Genomic DNA, 15,930 nt, shown 5'->3' with positions numbered 1-15,930 from the left:
AAAAATACTGTAGAACTTCAGATTGTAAGAGATAATAAATGAGTCTACTCTAAGATTTTCAGAGAACATCTATGAAATAGTTAAAAGTTAATAGGAAATTACCCATTCTAACATTAGAACAATACTTGTTGGAAAAAGGGAAATTAAATCTCATATGTCATATTTTGTGAAATGTTATATAACAATTCTAAGTGAATTAAAATTTAATTTAATTTTGAAAATAGTCTAAGTATTTGAAAAATTACAGGTCTTCCTACTAGGTAATTCTAAAAGGATTTTGAGAATTCAAAAATGGAAGATTTACAAATTTATGTGTACTGTATATTTTTGAAGGTGTTACTTGACTTTCTTATCTTTTTTTAGAATGTACAGATAACAATAACATCTAAGTCATAAAATAAGATAAATTAGCTTCTCATATGCTACTAATCACAGGATGGTTTGTGACCTTGATCAAATGGGAGATGGTGACTCAATTGCATCATTCCTGGGTTCAAGGAGTCTATGTTTTCAGGATGAGTATATTTCTATTGAAAAGTATACTTAAGAATTTTCAATAAGTAGTGACAGATTAGTTGCACGCTTTGTTTTTGTAGATCTATCTATAGAGAATTCAAACTCTAGTGTCCAGGTATTACAAATGAAGGAAATATGGATGAGAGTCATGAGGTTGTGCTGGCAAGCTATCCTAAATGTCTGTCCCATTCTTGTGGAAGAATGCTCGAACATAAATAAAATTTCACCTATTTTCAATGTGAATTAAATATATTAAAAGCAATGTTCATGTGCTTCTTTATCTTATGAGACTGAGTTAGCTGAATTTTTATTAAAACTACCTTTGTTTAATTGGAGAGAATTCTGAAATGAAAACGTCAAAGTCTTTTCCCAAAAGCTATAACCTATTATCTTCAAGATTCCAAAAATAAAAATCTTTAAATACAACATTATACAGTGGTTGAAATCATTATTATGGCAGATTAAGAAATGTAGTTTTAAAAGAGACTAAATTAAGTGCTTTTATTTTTCCATGAGAAAAACACATAGAGGTGAATATTATAATTTGGAGTTTTCTTTTTGGAACATTTTTACTTTAAAGTGTAGAAAGATTATTTCTTAAATATTCTGGAAATTAGAGAAGCAATACAGGAGTATCTGATTCATAGTCAAGCACTGCATGTTCTTATTCTTTTAAAGAAATCAAAATTCAAAACCATTCTCCCTTCTACCACTGTAGCCCACCTATTCTTATTTAGATTAATTTGAAAATAATTATTCAGTATTTGTTTCTTTTGGCTAAAACGTTAAAAACAAAATACGATTGTATGGAGGCTGTTGTTGAGTAAGGATTCATACTCTTTTGGCTATTCTATTCACTTGTCTTATCTCATTGGCCACAAGGGTGCCATTTAGTAAATTAGTGATCCTGTGCACTGCTTGGTACTCTGGAGTGTTTGACATTAATATTTTAAATTTATTATCATATCCTAAATTTATACCGAGAACTAAATTATTAATTGGCACCTCCATTTATACACAAAACTATTGTTTTCTATTTCATGTATTATGGAAATTTCAAATATACAAGTTAAATATGGTGGCTTTGAATGGGTTTTTAAGATCCACATGAATATTATCAGGCATGTGTTGCCAAACTCCTTAGGATAGGTATGGGAGAAAATGGAACAATGTATACATTTACCCTTAAAGTCATTGCTATATTTTTTATATCAAGCACCTCTCTCTAGGACTGTAATAAATATTAATGAATAAATATTAGTTGAATATTATATCTCTTTTATAAAACCCATCTATAAAAGTATCTTGTTTTCTAGAACATGAATTAAAATTGGTATATAAAGCAGGATGAAGAAACTGTTTCTTTTTCATTCAGAAAAAAAGTAACTCAGAAAATAGGAGGCTTATTTTATGTTCAGAATGACATGTTTATTGACTTTGTTTGATTGGTTAAAATTATGCATCTGGAGCAAGAACAGAAGATGACTTAGAATGAGCTGGCTTCCTTGCCATGCTTTGTTAATGAGGCTGAACCACTGCTTGAGTGCCAATCTTCACCAGCTGTACTTTTACTTTCTGTACCTTGTTGAGGCTTGTTTTAATGATGCTTTGGAGGGTTCCAGAACTTAATTTTATATGTTAATGTGACTTGCAGCCGTATATGTTACAGAGCTCTAGAGATGCCCATAGTCGAAAATAACTCCTTTCTATTGCCCTCCTGACTCTTACCCTAGGTAATAAAATTTTAACTGCTTCACACCAAGGTATTTCCAAATCATTTTTTAGAGGAGATACAATGTTTTATTTCCATTTCCATATGAGAAATTTGCATACAATTTAAATACCTGGAGGCTATTTAATGGTAAAGGCTATTGGAAATTACCATTTTGAAAGCTTATTATTTATTTATTCTTTGGACATGAGAGTTTAAGGTAGAATGGATGTTTGTAAACTGAAAGAATATGTGTTCTTTTTGGTTTCCTTAGAATTTTTCTAACAAAGTCTTTTGTCAGTATTTAAATAACATGAATCTCAGGGTGATTTCACACAATTGTATTTAAAGCATTGTAAAAAGAAATATCAATAAATGTTCTCTCTAGAGGTGCATGCATTAAAACCCAAAAGAAAAATGAAATAACTAAAAATTATGAAAAATGTACTAAAGTAACATAAATCTTAGCTTGAACAGACCAAATATAATTTCATGTATTTGTTTTTTCTCTCCATTTCACTGTGATGAGGTGACTCAAAATGAATTAAGGGCTCTTGAAGGACAAATGCATCTATCTGAAAAGTCACCAGATCTCTGTAGTATATTTTCCTCACCCAAGAATACTATATGTATTAAGTATATTATTTCAAGTTTATTCAAAAATTTTCTAGGTGTATTTTTCTAATAAGGTACCAGTTTCTTAATATAATAAAGACAACTGTATTTTTTCAAAATGTGGCTTAAGGATTGGAGGTTTTGACCAATTCCTAATATATATGTAAATTATGGAAATGACAGAACAAAATGTGTCATATTTTTAGATCAAAATATAGAATTTTTTTAAATACCCCAGAATATGGAACATTCTGTTGGTAAATGTCTATTGTACACTTCATTTCTGTCACATAGTAGTTTTCAGCCAATCTTATAATGATAATAATTCATCAATCTACCATTTTGACTGTATTTTCTTAAATGAACTAATAAATGAAAAATTTATTTGCAATGAACTCAGTTTTGTGGTGGAATCTTATGAATAGTAAAATCACTTCCTTTGAGTTTCACCAAAAATAATTTAAATATTCTCATTTTAGTTAGTTGTTTAATGTTATATGGTCAATCATGTACCACATTGACTCAGTATTCATCAGCATAGTTCTTTCTAAACACCTGTCATTGTGTAGACACAAAGTATCATTCACTCATTCCATCTATTCATTCATCAACATGATAAAACTGTTTAATGCCCACTCAGAATCAGGAGTTTATAGATGAATACCAGTTGCTGCCATTCAAGAAGCAGAAAAATACTAGGAAAGCTAAAAATCTTACTCCAATGCCTCTATTGTGCTATAGAGTGTAAATTGTATCAGAAGAGGAGTAGATAAAGCTGTTTGTTCAGAGGGAAATTACATTAAATTGGTGTTTCAAGGGAAATATGAAGGGAAAAACCAAACAAGACTATGATAGTTGAACATTGTTAGAATTAAAATCCTTGGTGAAGAAACCAATACGAACAAATGTTTGAAAGCAATGGAGGAAGATAATGCAGAAAATGTGAGTTGAAGTTATACTTAGGAATATTTACATTCTTATTTTTTTGAAAAAATTTTAGTAAGAATCTTATTTAATAGAAAAAAATATTCAGTACTTTGGTTGTAGCCATGTCTACCATAGTCAAAGAAAAGCATTATAGAGTATAGAGTGGAGGAACATTATTTTGAAGGCATTTATAATAACCCAAATGAAAAATAACAGAGCCTTAATTGAGGAAGTGGTAGAGTTAATTGAGGAAAAAGAAGAGTTGGATTGTAAACTATTTACATTGCATAATATTTTTTGGTAACTAATTTGTTGTGAAGGGTAGAATCAGGATCTAGCTCACTCCAGGAGTTTGTCCCTTAAGATTAATGTAGCCTTAAGGGACAAAGGCTATATTACTGTTAATAACAGAAAAATAAAATGGATCATAACTGAAGGAGGGTAAAGAGATATAATGTTTTCCTTTTCAGGACTATTGAGTTTGAATGACAGTGGAATACAGATAAGTAAATAAAATAAATCTAGCAGAAATAAGAATAAATCCTCAAAATAAATTATATAAGAGAGATATTGGTTTAAATACATTGATGAAATGAATGGATTAAAAGGAGAGCAATAGGGAAGTTCATGCAGAGGACCTTTGGATATGTCCATATATAAATATAGAGAGGAACAAGAGTGTTGGAGAATATTTTTGGATTTTAGTGCATCAAGAATGATTAAAAACTAAGAGAAAGGCTTTGGGTTGGAGTTTAAGTTGTTTTTAGTGAACCTCTGAACAGATTTTTATTAGAAAGGAGAGCAGATTGCAAGGAGTTCACAATTAGGGAATAGTTGATAAAATCAGGAGAGATTAAGATTTAGGGAATAGAGCTGATAGGTATAGGTTGTGTAAATTTTCATGGTGATCTGAGTAGATAAGAATGGAAAGCAGCTGTTGGAGCAACTTAAGTCTCTATAACAAGAAGGGAAAACCAAAATTACCAAAAACATTCAAGACAGGTGCTGAAGGTTGGAGACAGTTAGCTCAGAGGCACATGTTGGGCAACTCATCCTCAAAGAGATAATGGCCTGGGAGCTGGTTAAAAAAGTAAGAGGAACAGAACAGAAAAAAATGTCTGGAGTATGGTATGTGGTAAAGTGAACTTAAAACATAGGTTTGTATGGCTTCAGACCTCTTAACGAAATCTAGACAAGATTATTTGCTGAGAGTGAGGAATACTGGCTGGAAAAAAAAAAAAGAGGTTTCATTCAAAAGGAATTTGAATGGCATTTCTTATAGGAGTCTGAACATCAGTTCAGGGGTGTGGTAATTTCAGTTGTGTTTCATGCTTTGGGCTTGATGTGGTTGACTCACCACTTCAGATGTGGTTAATTGCAGCTTACTTTGTTCCAGGCGATGTGGCTACAGCAAAGCAAAGCAAGATCCAGAAGAGGAAAAGATGCATTTTCATAATGGGCACAGTAAGCAGATTGTGAAAAAAAAAAAAGGGTGGGGGAGGAATTTTATTGTTATTTAGAATTCTTTTTAGGTTAGAGGATTTATAATCCCTGGTCAAAAATATTGTTATAAAAGCAAGTCTCTCACATTCTTACAAAGAATATGGGCTTGAGCTTTGCTGACTGGCTATAGGCATTAACTGGAGGATTTCTTCAATTCTTTAAAGAATGTTCTCATTATAATTATTAAAATAAAAATTTTGGCCTAATATAAAAAAGTTATTACATTTCAAATCAAATTCCCAGGCTACTTCTAATTCCTTGCAACACACTGTATAGAAATCTATCATTACATAACCACCAGGTTAAATGAATAAAATTTCTCAATTCCTTCTAGCATTATATAGTATGAATTTCTGTGAATAGATCCGATGGCAGCAGCCTTAGTTCAAATTGAAAAGCATTAACTACATTTTTAAAAGAGCATAAAATCAAGTTTTTATAATGAGCTTATAAAATTAATCTAAATGAATTTTAATTATAGTATTTTAATATGTTCATTTTCCTCTAAATAGTGCAGCATAAGGTGATTTGCCAGATAAATGGAAAATTTTTTTTTCTTTGTTTTTGCCACTCTACCATGACTATTACCTATGGAAAGCATGAGTCCATTTCATAGTCCTATCTCGTTTAATATTGTTTAACTTCAAAATGCACTGTTTGGGTAGTATCAGTAGCCTTTAAAGAAGATAAACTGAAACTCGAAGAACATAAAGGTTGGGGTAAAGTCATGCAGTGACAGAGGCAGAAGGAGAAGTAGAGCTCTTTTTCTTTTGACTTCTCTACTAAGCTCTTTGTACCATACCACCAGAAGGTTCTTTTAAAATGTGTTTTGAGGGGCTGAGGTTGTAGCTCAGTGGTAGAGCATTTGCCCGGCATGTGCAAGGCACTGGGTTTGAGCCTCAGCACCACATAAAAATAAATAAATAAATGAAGGTATTGTGTCCATCTACAACTAAAATGTCTTTTGGGGGCTGGGGTTGTAGCTCAGTGGTAGAGCATTTGCCTAGCATGTGTGAGGGTTAGATTCTCAGCACTGCATATGAATAAAAAAAGAAAATAAAGATCCATAGAACTAAAAAAAATATTTTTTTAAAGTGTATTTTGAAAAACACAAATTAATAATCTCTGGTGATGTTTTTAAGTGAAACATAGAATAAGCAACCAACAAATAAACTACTAATATTTTGCTGTCCAGATTAATAAACAAATGTTTTTGATATGCCTCCAACCCAACTGTCTGAATATTATCATTGAAAGCTGTATTTATCATCATGTATGCATTTCTTGTGTATGTCAACAATCCAGATGTTAAAAATATTTTACGAAGTAACATTGCTATACAAAGGACTCTCATAACTCAGGAGAGGGCTTATCCTTGCAGCTCAGTTACTTCAAATTTAAGCCATGTTAGGGTGTTAATAAAATATATACTTTTGCTCATCCATCACAGCTTGTATTTTAATACACATTTTTTTTAAAGTTAAACTGCCAGGTGTAAGAACCTATATTGATCCACATACCTATGAGGATCCCAATCAAGCTGTCCATGAGTTTGCCAAGGAAATTGAAGCTTCATGTATCACCATTGAAAGAGTTATTGGAGCAGGTATGACAGTGTATAACTCTTACATTTTGCTTGTATTATGGAATGTAATACATCACTGTCCTGCTCTAACACATAATGTTTTTAATCTTACATAATTGACTTGCTTTCAAAGTGGTATGTAATTTATCTCATGGTAATGTCACTTTCTGTGTTCTTCATGCTTAACAATCACATCTGGTTTATTAAAGAAAAAAAATGCAAAAATATGTTTTCAAGTAGATAATGTTTTTCAATCTATTTTTTGTATACATATAGTAAATTTGTATAGAAAAGTATTCACATAGTTCAGTTTATCTTTTTCCAGCAATTGTTTTCTTTTTATCCAGCTATAAACTTTTTTTATTTTTTTCTCTTCTCATTAATAGTAAGTTTCATTAGAGTAGACAGGAGAGGAAATAGTAAGTGCTTTTTATGCTGTTGCTTTTAATTTCTTTTTTAACATTTCCATTAAGATTTTTATAGGTGAGACAGATAAAGCTAATAAATCTTAACATGTTTTATGATCATCTGTGGATGATTTTTCCTAATATACCAATGATTCTTTCTGTTAATATTCACAATGAAATTTGAACTCCCCTTTTAAAATTTTTTTTCTGGTCTATGTCTTAAAACTCTGAGTTATTAGAGTGTTAATAGAATAAGAATTTCAAATAAGCTTTCAAAATTTCTTTGCCATCTTTATCACCAGGTGAATTTGGTGAAGTTTGTAGTGGACGTTTGAAACTACCAGGAAAAAGAGAGCTACCTGTGGCTATCAAAACCCTTAAAGTTGGCTACACAGAAAAACAACGTAGAGATTTCCTGGGTGAAGCAAGTATCATGGGGCAGTTTGACCATCCTAACATCATCCATTTAGAAGGTGTTGTGACCAAAAGTAAGTACAACACAAGCAAATATACAAGTGCAGGTGTATACCACAGATATGTCCAGATGATGATTAAGTTTAGGTTAGAAAGAAACTGACCACAGTAATGCATTAATTTCTGTAATATTTATATTATTGGTCCCATATTTTGTTATGTTTTTATCAGTTATTCACCAATGAAATTAATATTCATTTATTTTTTTCAAATGTATGCTTTAACCCACTCAATGTCAGAGAAAATATATTCAGATAAAAGAAGCAGTTAAAAAAAGTGTATTTTTTCTACTGGCTTTTTCACTTTTTATACTAATTAAACATTGAAAATTGAAGTTTAATGTTTAACAGGAATCCTCTAACCATAGGTATACTGCCACTCATAAGCAGTTTTGTATAGCCAGATGCATTCTTTCATTCGATTTTTAAAAATTAAGATATTATTAAAGTTCTAAAGAAAGCAATGGCCTCAGAAGATTGGAAAAGTTTCTTGAGACTTAATTTTCTCTTTTTCTTAAAAAAAATAGAATTTCACGTTTATTTTATATGTGTGTTAGTGTATTGCAAATGAATGTGTTTGTGTAGAATGTCTCCCAGCAAAAGATTTCAAATAATTTTTAGTCACTCAATAAAGCATTTATGTGGCCTTATTTTCTTTTAGTCTATTCATTGTTTACCATTCCTACATATTGTGGTTCCTTCCTTCACCCCTATCAGTCTAAGGACTACTTACTAAAATCATCAAAAAATTGTGGCAGGGATCATTCTCTAGATTTTTCTTTCAAGAATTTGTTCAACCTCCAGCTTCTATTAATCTATAGTTTCAGATTATATTTGTCAAATACATGTACAAATAATGTGCATTTAATAATGTTCTTAACCAACAAAGTAATTTCAGTTGGGTTAATATTCATTTACATTTTTATTTCAATATGAAAAATTCTTCAAAGCTTAGATTTATTTCTTTCTCCAGTTGAATACCTGCCCAAACATTATTCTTCCCTTAATGGAAACCCAGAGAGTATACTGATAGTACAAAAAGAGCATTCTAAGATATTACTCAAAAAAACATTAGCTGCTAAGCAAAGGTAGGAGTCTGGGACAAGAAAGAAACAGGCAGAAGACAGGAAGAAAACACTATTTTTGAAATTAATAAAAAAGATATTTGATAATGATTATATCCTGCAATGAATGTGTGGGATTATTCAAAGTAAGAATATAGTGTGAAAACTATGGTCATAAGTACAATAAAATAAAATCAGACATTGAGTATGATTATATTCTATTTGAGAGGAAATATCTCAAAAGGATAATAGTGTATCAGTGACAGCATGTGGAGCTAGATACTATAAAAACAAGAGACATACTAAAATAGCCAGTACCCTGGTATACACCTGTATTCCTACATACTAAGGAAACTGAGGCAGGCGGATTGCCTGAGTCCAGGAGATTGAGGGTAGCCCGGAAAACATAGCAAAGCCCTGTCAAAGGGAGAGATAGAAAGAAAATACTGAGAGAGAATCATATTAAGAAGTCTCAGTAAATTTCTTTCTTATGCAAGAATCATATTATTTAATATAAAATAGTTTTTAATGATACTAGTAATAATAATGGTAAGCAAGTATTTGGCAAATTGTTCATGTTCATCTCATCCTTCATGGTCATCAAATTTAACTTCCTAAAATTAATTCTCATTAGGATTTCATAGCACCCAGAATAAACATAAAGCTCTGTGGGCAGTTGATCCACCTTCTATAATAAATTAAGATGGAATGCCAGATGATTGTTACTATCATGTGCTTTAGTTACCTTAGTGTTGCTGTGATCAAAATACCTGTCAAGAACAACTTAAAGAAGGAAATTTTTATTTTGGCTCATTGTTTCAGAGGTTCAGTTCATGGTCCAACAAATCTGTGGCTCTGGGCCTGAGGTGACGCAGAACATCATGGAGGAAGGGTATAGTGAAGGAAAGTAGCTCAGAACATAGCAACAAGAAGAAGAGAGAGAGCTCATCTTAATGACAGACAAAATATAAACTCCAAAAGCTCACCCCCAGGAACCTATTTCTTCCATCCAAACCCTACCTGCCTATAGTTACCACCCAGTTAAACCATATCAGTGGTTTAATCCACTGATTATGTTAAAGCTCTCATAACATTATTGTGAAGATGACATGAATTAATACAGATAAAGTTTGTAGTGGACATGTCACAGAGTAAGTACTCAATAAGTATGAAGTTTTTACATATCCATTTATCGATTTTCCTATGCTGAACTCCTCTATATCCATATTTCTCATTGCCTGCTTCTCTGAGACTTGTACCATCAAGTTTACTGTCATTTTAATTTCTTGAAAATTCTATTCAAACTCTATTAGCTCCATAAGAAAATCACTTATCATGTAGTCCTGAAGGAATCTTTTATTTTTTTTGAATATTGTGCTCATATAAGATTTTTTTCAGCAGTCTATAATGTTCTCTAATTTGCTACAGAAGTCTTATCAAAGTTTTCATTTAATTTCATCTCTTTTGCAAATATTTTTTAGTCTCCTTTTAACAATGTATGCTCTGTGAAGAGGCAGATAATGACCTAAATATTCATATAAGCCTATTTTTCTGAATTTATGCCAATCCTTGATGTTACTTAAACATTTTGGACATCAATGTCACATAAAATGGAGAAAATAATATTTATCTTAAAGGATTATTATAGAGATTAAATTAAAATGTGTGTTTATATATGTGTGTATACAAAAGCATATGTGTGTGTGAACAAAATTATATTTAATTATATAGTCTAAAATTATATATTTTAATATATATGTTAATGAATATTTTTATATTAGTGGATGATGTCAAAAAGCTATTAGAAGTAATATTTATCAGGTACAGTGGCGCAGGCCTGCAATCCCAGTGGCTCTGGAGGCTGAGGTAGGAGAATCTCAAGTTCAAAGCCAGCCTCAGCAATGGCAAGACACTAAGCAACTTAGTGAGACCCTGTTGGAAAATAAAATACAAAATAGGACTGGGGATGTGGCTCAGTGGTTGAGTGCCCCTGAGTTCAATCCTTGGTACCAAAAATAATAAATACATTAATACATAAATAGTAAATATTATCCATCTACCTTTTTAACCCCTAATATATTACAAGGTCTTCGTTTTTTGTAAGCAAGTACTCACTGAGCTAAACTCTGAAAACCTCTTATAGTAATATAGCCAAAATTTTAATATATGCTGTAAAAACCTTTATCTTTAGAAACAAATATCAATATCAAGAAAAGATTACCTCCAAATTCTGTGAATTATATCATAAAAAAAATTTGTACTGTGGTTAGGTTTCAATTTTCAACCTTCTGGTCAAATATTCTGTTTGATGTTGCAACCCAACATAAATCTACACATATAAGGAAAGCAAAATATAAATACTTAAAATATGTCTTTGTTTTTAATTTTCTGACCTACAGGAATTGAAACTGTAATTCCTCTTTTTAAATGTAGTTCTAAATGTTCAACTTAGGAAGTCTTCAACTTGTTTCTAATTTACTATGTTGCAACTCACTTTATTTGTGTCCTTAATTTCATGCTCTCTGATCTGATGCTAATTTATTCAGCAATTATTCTCAACCTGCAGCAAACAGATAATGAGACATAAGTGCAACTAAATCTTGTGATTTTTCTGATTGAAGCTGAGGTGGGGAGTCTAAAGTAACATTCCTTTGGGTGATGTCATTGAGAGACTCCAGCTTTCTTCTGTTATTGCCTTACCTGCTGAATCAGGGAGACCCCATTCAGATTCTTCCTGTGATTTATTGGTACACAGCATACATTATACATTACACACACACACACACACACACACACACACAAATGCTTATTATATACATTTATTTATTTATTTATTCATTCATTCATTCTGAGGGGTTTCGTGACAAATGACATTAAGAACCCAAAGGTCCTGGCTTAATTGACTCATCTGTAATGTAAGACACTGTAGTGTAATATACACAGTGCCAGTTTTTACTATTTAATGAGATTCAAGAAAAAAATAAAAAGGAGAAAAATTTATAATTTTCCCATTGCAGCATGTTTAGCTGCTTAAGATTTCTTTTCCCACCAGTGGAAAGTTATCCACTGACTAAAGGAATATTTATATTAAGTCTTGGAATTATTCATAGTTTTATTTCTTAATTCAGAAGCATGTACCATTCCCTTATAAAAATAAATTTAAACAAAATATTAGAGGGACCATAAAGTAATCTCTCTTTCTATGACCTAAGGAAATAATACAGCCAATGACAACTGGTTACTTATATTTCCAAAAAGTTCACTTATTACACACATCGATAATTATGTTTCAAATATATTAATTTATCATGTCTTACAAGGTCATATTCTTTTTAAACTCCCTTTTTATATTAACTGGTGCTATTCCAACAATCTTCAAGCTAATCTTTCATTTTGGCATTGCCCTACTTTAGTACACTCCCCACATATTGTCTTTAGATAAATTTAACTAAATCCCTGATCTTCTGTTCTGTTCATTACCAAAAACTGACCAAAATGTGTATACTTTGATACTTAATCTGATATAATTTGTTCACATTTGCATATTCCATTATTTCCTTTTTAAGCATGCTCTACTGAGTTCTTGTTATGCTTCTTTGAGATACCCTCACTCAGCTTTAGAATGTCCTCTCCTCTTTCTTACTTGACCTTTAGGTTTAATTCCAATATGACCTTCTCCATGAGATCAAGGTCCTCTGTCTCCAGTTTTCTTTCAAGCCCGAGTGTCTGCATGGTAAAGAGTAGACACTCCCCAATGTTGAAGAGCTAAGTGAAGGAAAGCATCTTAATTCTACACAAAGCACAGGCTTCGTAAGGAAAGCTACAGAGGCCAGAGGTTCCTAGGTCCTGAAACCAGTGCCCAACATGTGCAGAGGCTTCATGTACTTGTTGAATAAATGCATTCTTAGCCAGAGGCAATCTTATCAGTGCCAGCAGCATTTCTCTGCACTTTGTCACACTGTACATTATATTGGAGTTCTATCTGCACATTTTATCACCTTTAATATACAATGAGTTCCTTGAAACTGACAGGTTTATAGTCCACTTTGTATCTGTCACAGGGATAAACACAATAGGTAATTTTAAAAAAAGACATAAATGAGGGAGTTTCACCTTTATGTATAAGTAAAAAGAACCAATAAAATATAAATACACAAGTGAACAGAAATGTAGCAGAATAGAAAAAGGAGAATGAGGGAAAGGAGGGAGAATGGGAGGGAAAAGAGATAATTGTGAAAGGAAATCAAATTCCACTGATGTATCATTTTGTAGGGATGAACACGATTACTATGTATAACTATAAAGCTCTAGTTTTTAAAATTTTAAAAAAGACCAATGAAATAAATCGAGTGAACATATAAATTACAGTTAAACATTTAAAACTACATAAGATGTTATGATTTATATTCTAGTTTTAAAGCCTTTATTCTATAAAGCCTGGGGCTTTAAGAAATAAATAAAAATTCATAGGAAGAAAATTCTCTGGGAATCTTTTCACAGGATCTTGTATATATCAGTTGTTAATACAATTAGTCATTAACATTGCTTTAAGAATTGTCTAAGCTTTCTGATCTTGATATGTTATCTCTTTTAATTTGTACCACAATGCTATGTGATAAACACTATTTATTCTCATTTTATTCATTATAAAAATAGTTTAATACTTAATCCAATATTACAACACTAGCAAGGGATAATGCCAGATTTTAAAATAGCTCTACATAGCTCCAAAACACAAGCTCTTAAACAGTGTATAAAACCAAGGTAATATTTCATCATTCTGTGTATACTAGATAAGAAACATGCATTTATTCAAAAATACTAATTAATCACTTAATGTATGTCTATCTCTACTAAACAGCAGGGATCCACCAGAGATTATACATCTGTATCCCTGCCTTTATAGAGCTTAATTGGGGTAACTGAAACAGAAACTGTGTAAACAAATGCACTTAAAAATATATCATGTGGAGAAAGTCCAGCTGGGTAAGAGTTAAAGTTCTCATAACACAATCATTTTACCTTAAGCCTCTTGTACTGTCTCACACATGAGCTTTTGTGAGATACTTAATATCTAAACCATAGCAGAACTTCCAAGAAAGAAGTTGTCACTTAGGGGGATGTTTAAGGGAAGCAAGGTTGTAACTGATAATGAGTAGTTCAGTTTATGGACACACTAATTCTGAGGCACCTATTTTCATGTAACTACAGATATTGTATAGGAAGTTGGATTTCCTTTTAGTTCTGATAATATAAATGAAAATGTTTAAAATACAAGTATGATTGAATTTTACATTGCACAAAATCAGATTTTATGAATCTGTGATACATTGATGATGGAAATAAGTTTAAAATCAAGTGCAAACAGAAGCCAGCTCTTTAATTGGTATTGGGTTTTCTTTGTTATGGCATATACAAGGGCTTAATAAGTACACATAAAATAATATGAGAGATTTGTGAGATTTCTTTCTGATAGAATCTAAATCTATAGGAATAAAAATTTGATGACTCATAGGTCATCTATAAATCATAAATAATTAGTAAATGAAATCTTATATTTCAAAGACATTTTTATTATTAATAAGATAAAATCTTCAGATTTGATAGTCTCTAGATTCTCTACTTCATTGGAAAAAATAATTTAAAATAATGATGAAACTCATATTTACTCTACAATTATTATCTATCTCCACAAATGTCAGGAAAATTATAATTCCCATTTAATGTGAAAAAAAACATCCATTGAGAAAGTTTGTGTCAATGTAAATAATCTGAAATGAAAGGAAGTTTTCAAAAGCTTGGAATTTATACTTAAAGAGACATTTTGCATTTTTCTGCTCCTTCCTCAGATAGGGTTTGATTTTACTGTATTTCCCCAAATTAAAATTATATAAATGTATAAATGATTTTTTTTAACATATTAACCACCAAAATCAGGACAACAGTATATTAACATATCTAAGTACATTTCTAAGTTCCAGACCCCTTGGGTTTTCATTGTTGCTTATTATTTTGTTTGTTTCTTGTTTACTAAGTATGATCATATACTTTCACAAGTACATGACCCTATTTATGGCTGTCTATTAATAACTGATTCATCCTATATGTGTTATTCCAAGGACTTTCACTTAAGAAAAAAAAAGAAAATAATTCCAAAAAGTAGCAAGTGTTAGTATACCAAATGGAATACAGCCCGCATAGGATGGTAGAAGGAAATAAAACTATAGGCATACAATTATAGTCACTGGCTTACATTTAATCCTTTACAAGTCTTATAAAGTATTTCTAAGAGAAACCCAGTGACTGTTGTTTTCTAGGAATTAGGATGGTCCTACATGAAATGTTCTCTGGTAGCCTAAGTGATGTCATGTGTTTAATGATGAACTAATGGTTTCAGAAAAGCAGATAGTATAAATGCAAATAAAATAAGTCATGATTTAACTCTAACTCTTATGATGTAGTCTTGGTTAGTGTTTCTAAAAACTGAATATGCCTCTGGGGATATTGTTAAATTGCAGAATCTATTTCAATTGATCCCATCGGTGAGGGAGATTTTACATTTCTAACAAGCTCCCAGGCCTTGCCTCTGCTGTTTGTCAGGAGCAAGAGTTAGATCAATGTTTCCCAAAGTTTACTTGGCATAATCTTTAGATATCAGATGAAAAAGAGTTACTTCACCAGGAGTGGCATATTCTCACCTTTCTTAGAAATTTGTAATAGATGTTAGCACCAAAATAGTAAACAGTAAGGAAACAAATTCATTTTTTTATAGTGGGAAAAAACACACAGCATGAGATCTATCCTCTTAAGAAAAAATTAAGTTTAGAATACAGTATTGATAATTTTAAGCACAGTGTTATAGAGCATACCTCTATAACTTTTATCTTGCAGATCTGTAACTTTATAGTCATTGATAGCAACTCCCTACTTCCCTGACCCCCCCCCCCCCGCCCCAAACCTTTCTACTCTCTGCTTCTATGGATTTAACTACTTTAGATAGATAAAAATGAAATCCAAAAAATCATTTCACAATAACCTGCTTGCAGCATATGTATGTAAAGATCATATGTAAGAATAGAACACTGAGAGAAGCTGCTGGCAGTGGTTAAATAGCTTGGTATGGCATAGT

General features: G+C 31.4%; 1 protein-coding gene across 10 annotated transcripts in view; it reads left to right on the top strand.

The window, feature by feature from the left end:
* Nucleotides 1–15,930, top strand: part of Epha5 (EPH receptor A5) — a 341,095-nt gene that overhangs the window by 287,964 nt on the left and 37,201 nt on the right. For all 10 annotated transcript variants that reach the window (XM_058574024.1, XM_058574023.1, XM_046428770.2 and 7 more), the window contains 3 exons: nt 5,166–5,233; nt 6,753–6,878; nt 7,567–7,752. In XM_058574024.1, coding sequence (XP_058430007.1) covers nt 5,166–5,233; nt 6,753–6,878; nt 7,567–7,752 — 380 coding nt within the window. The remainder of the gene's footprint in view (nt 1–5,165; nt 5,234–6,752; nt 6,879–7,566; nt 7,753–15,930) is intronic.

The sequence above is a fragment of the Marmota monax genome, unplaced genomic scaffold, assembly GCF_021218885.2.
Source record: "Marmota monax isolate L192 unplaced genomic scaffold, Marmota_monax_Labrador192_F-V1.1 WCK01_AAM20220418_F8-fsc00132, whole genome shotgun sequence".
NCBI lineage: Eukaryota > Metazoa > Chordata > Mammalia > Rodentia > Sciuridae > Marmota > Marmota monax.
This window is presented reverse-complemented; position numbering and strand designations above follow the sequence as displayed.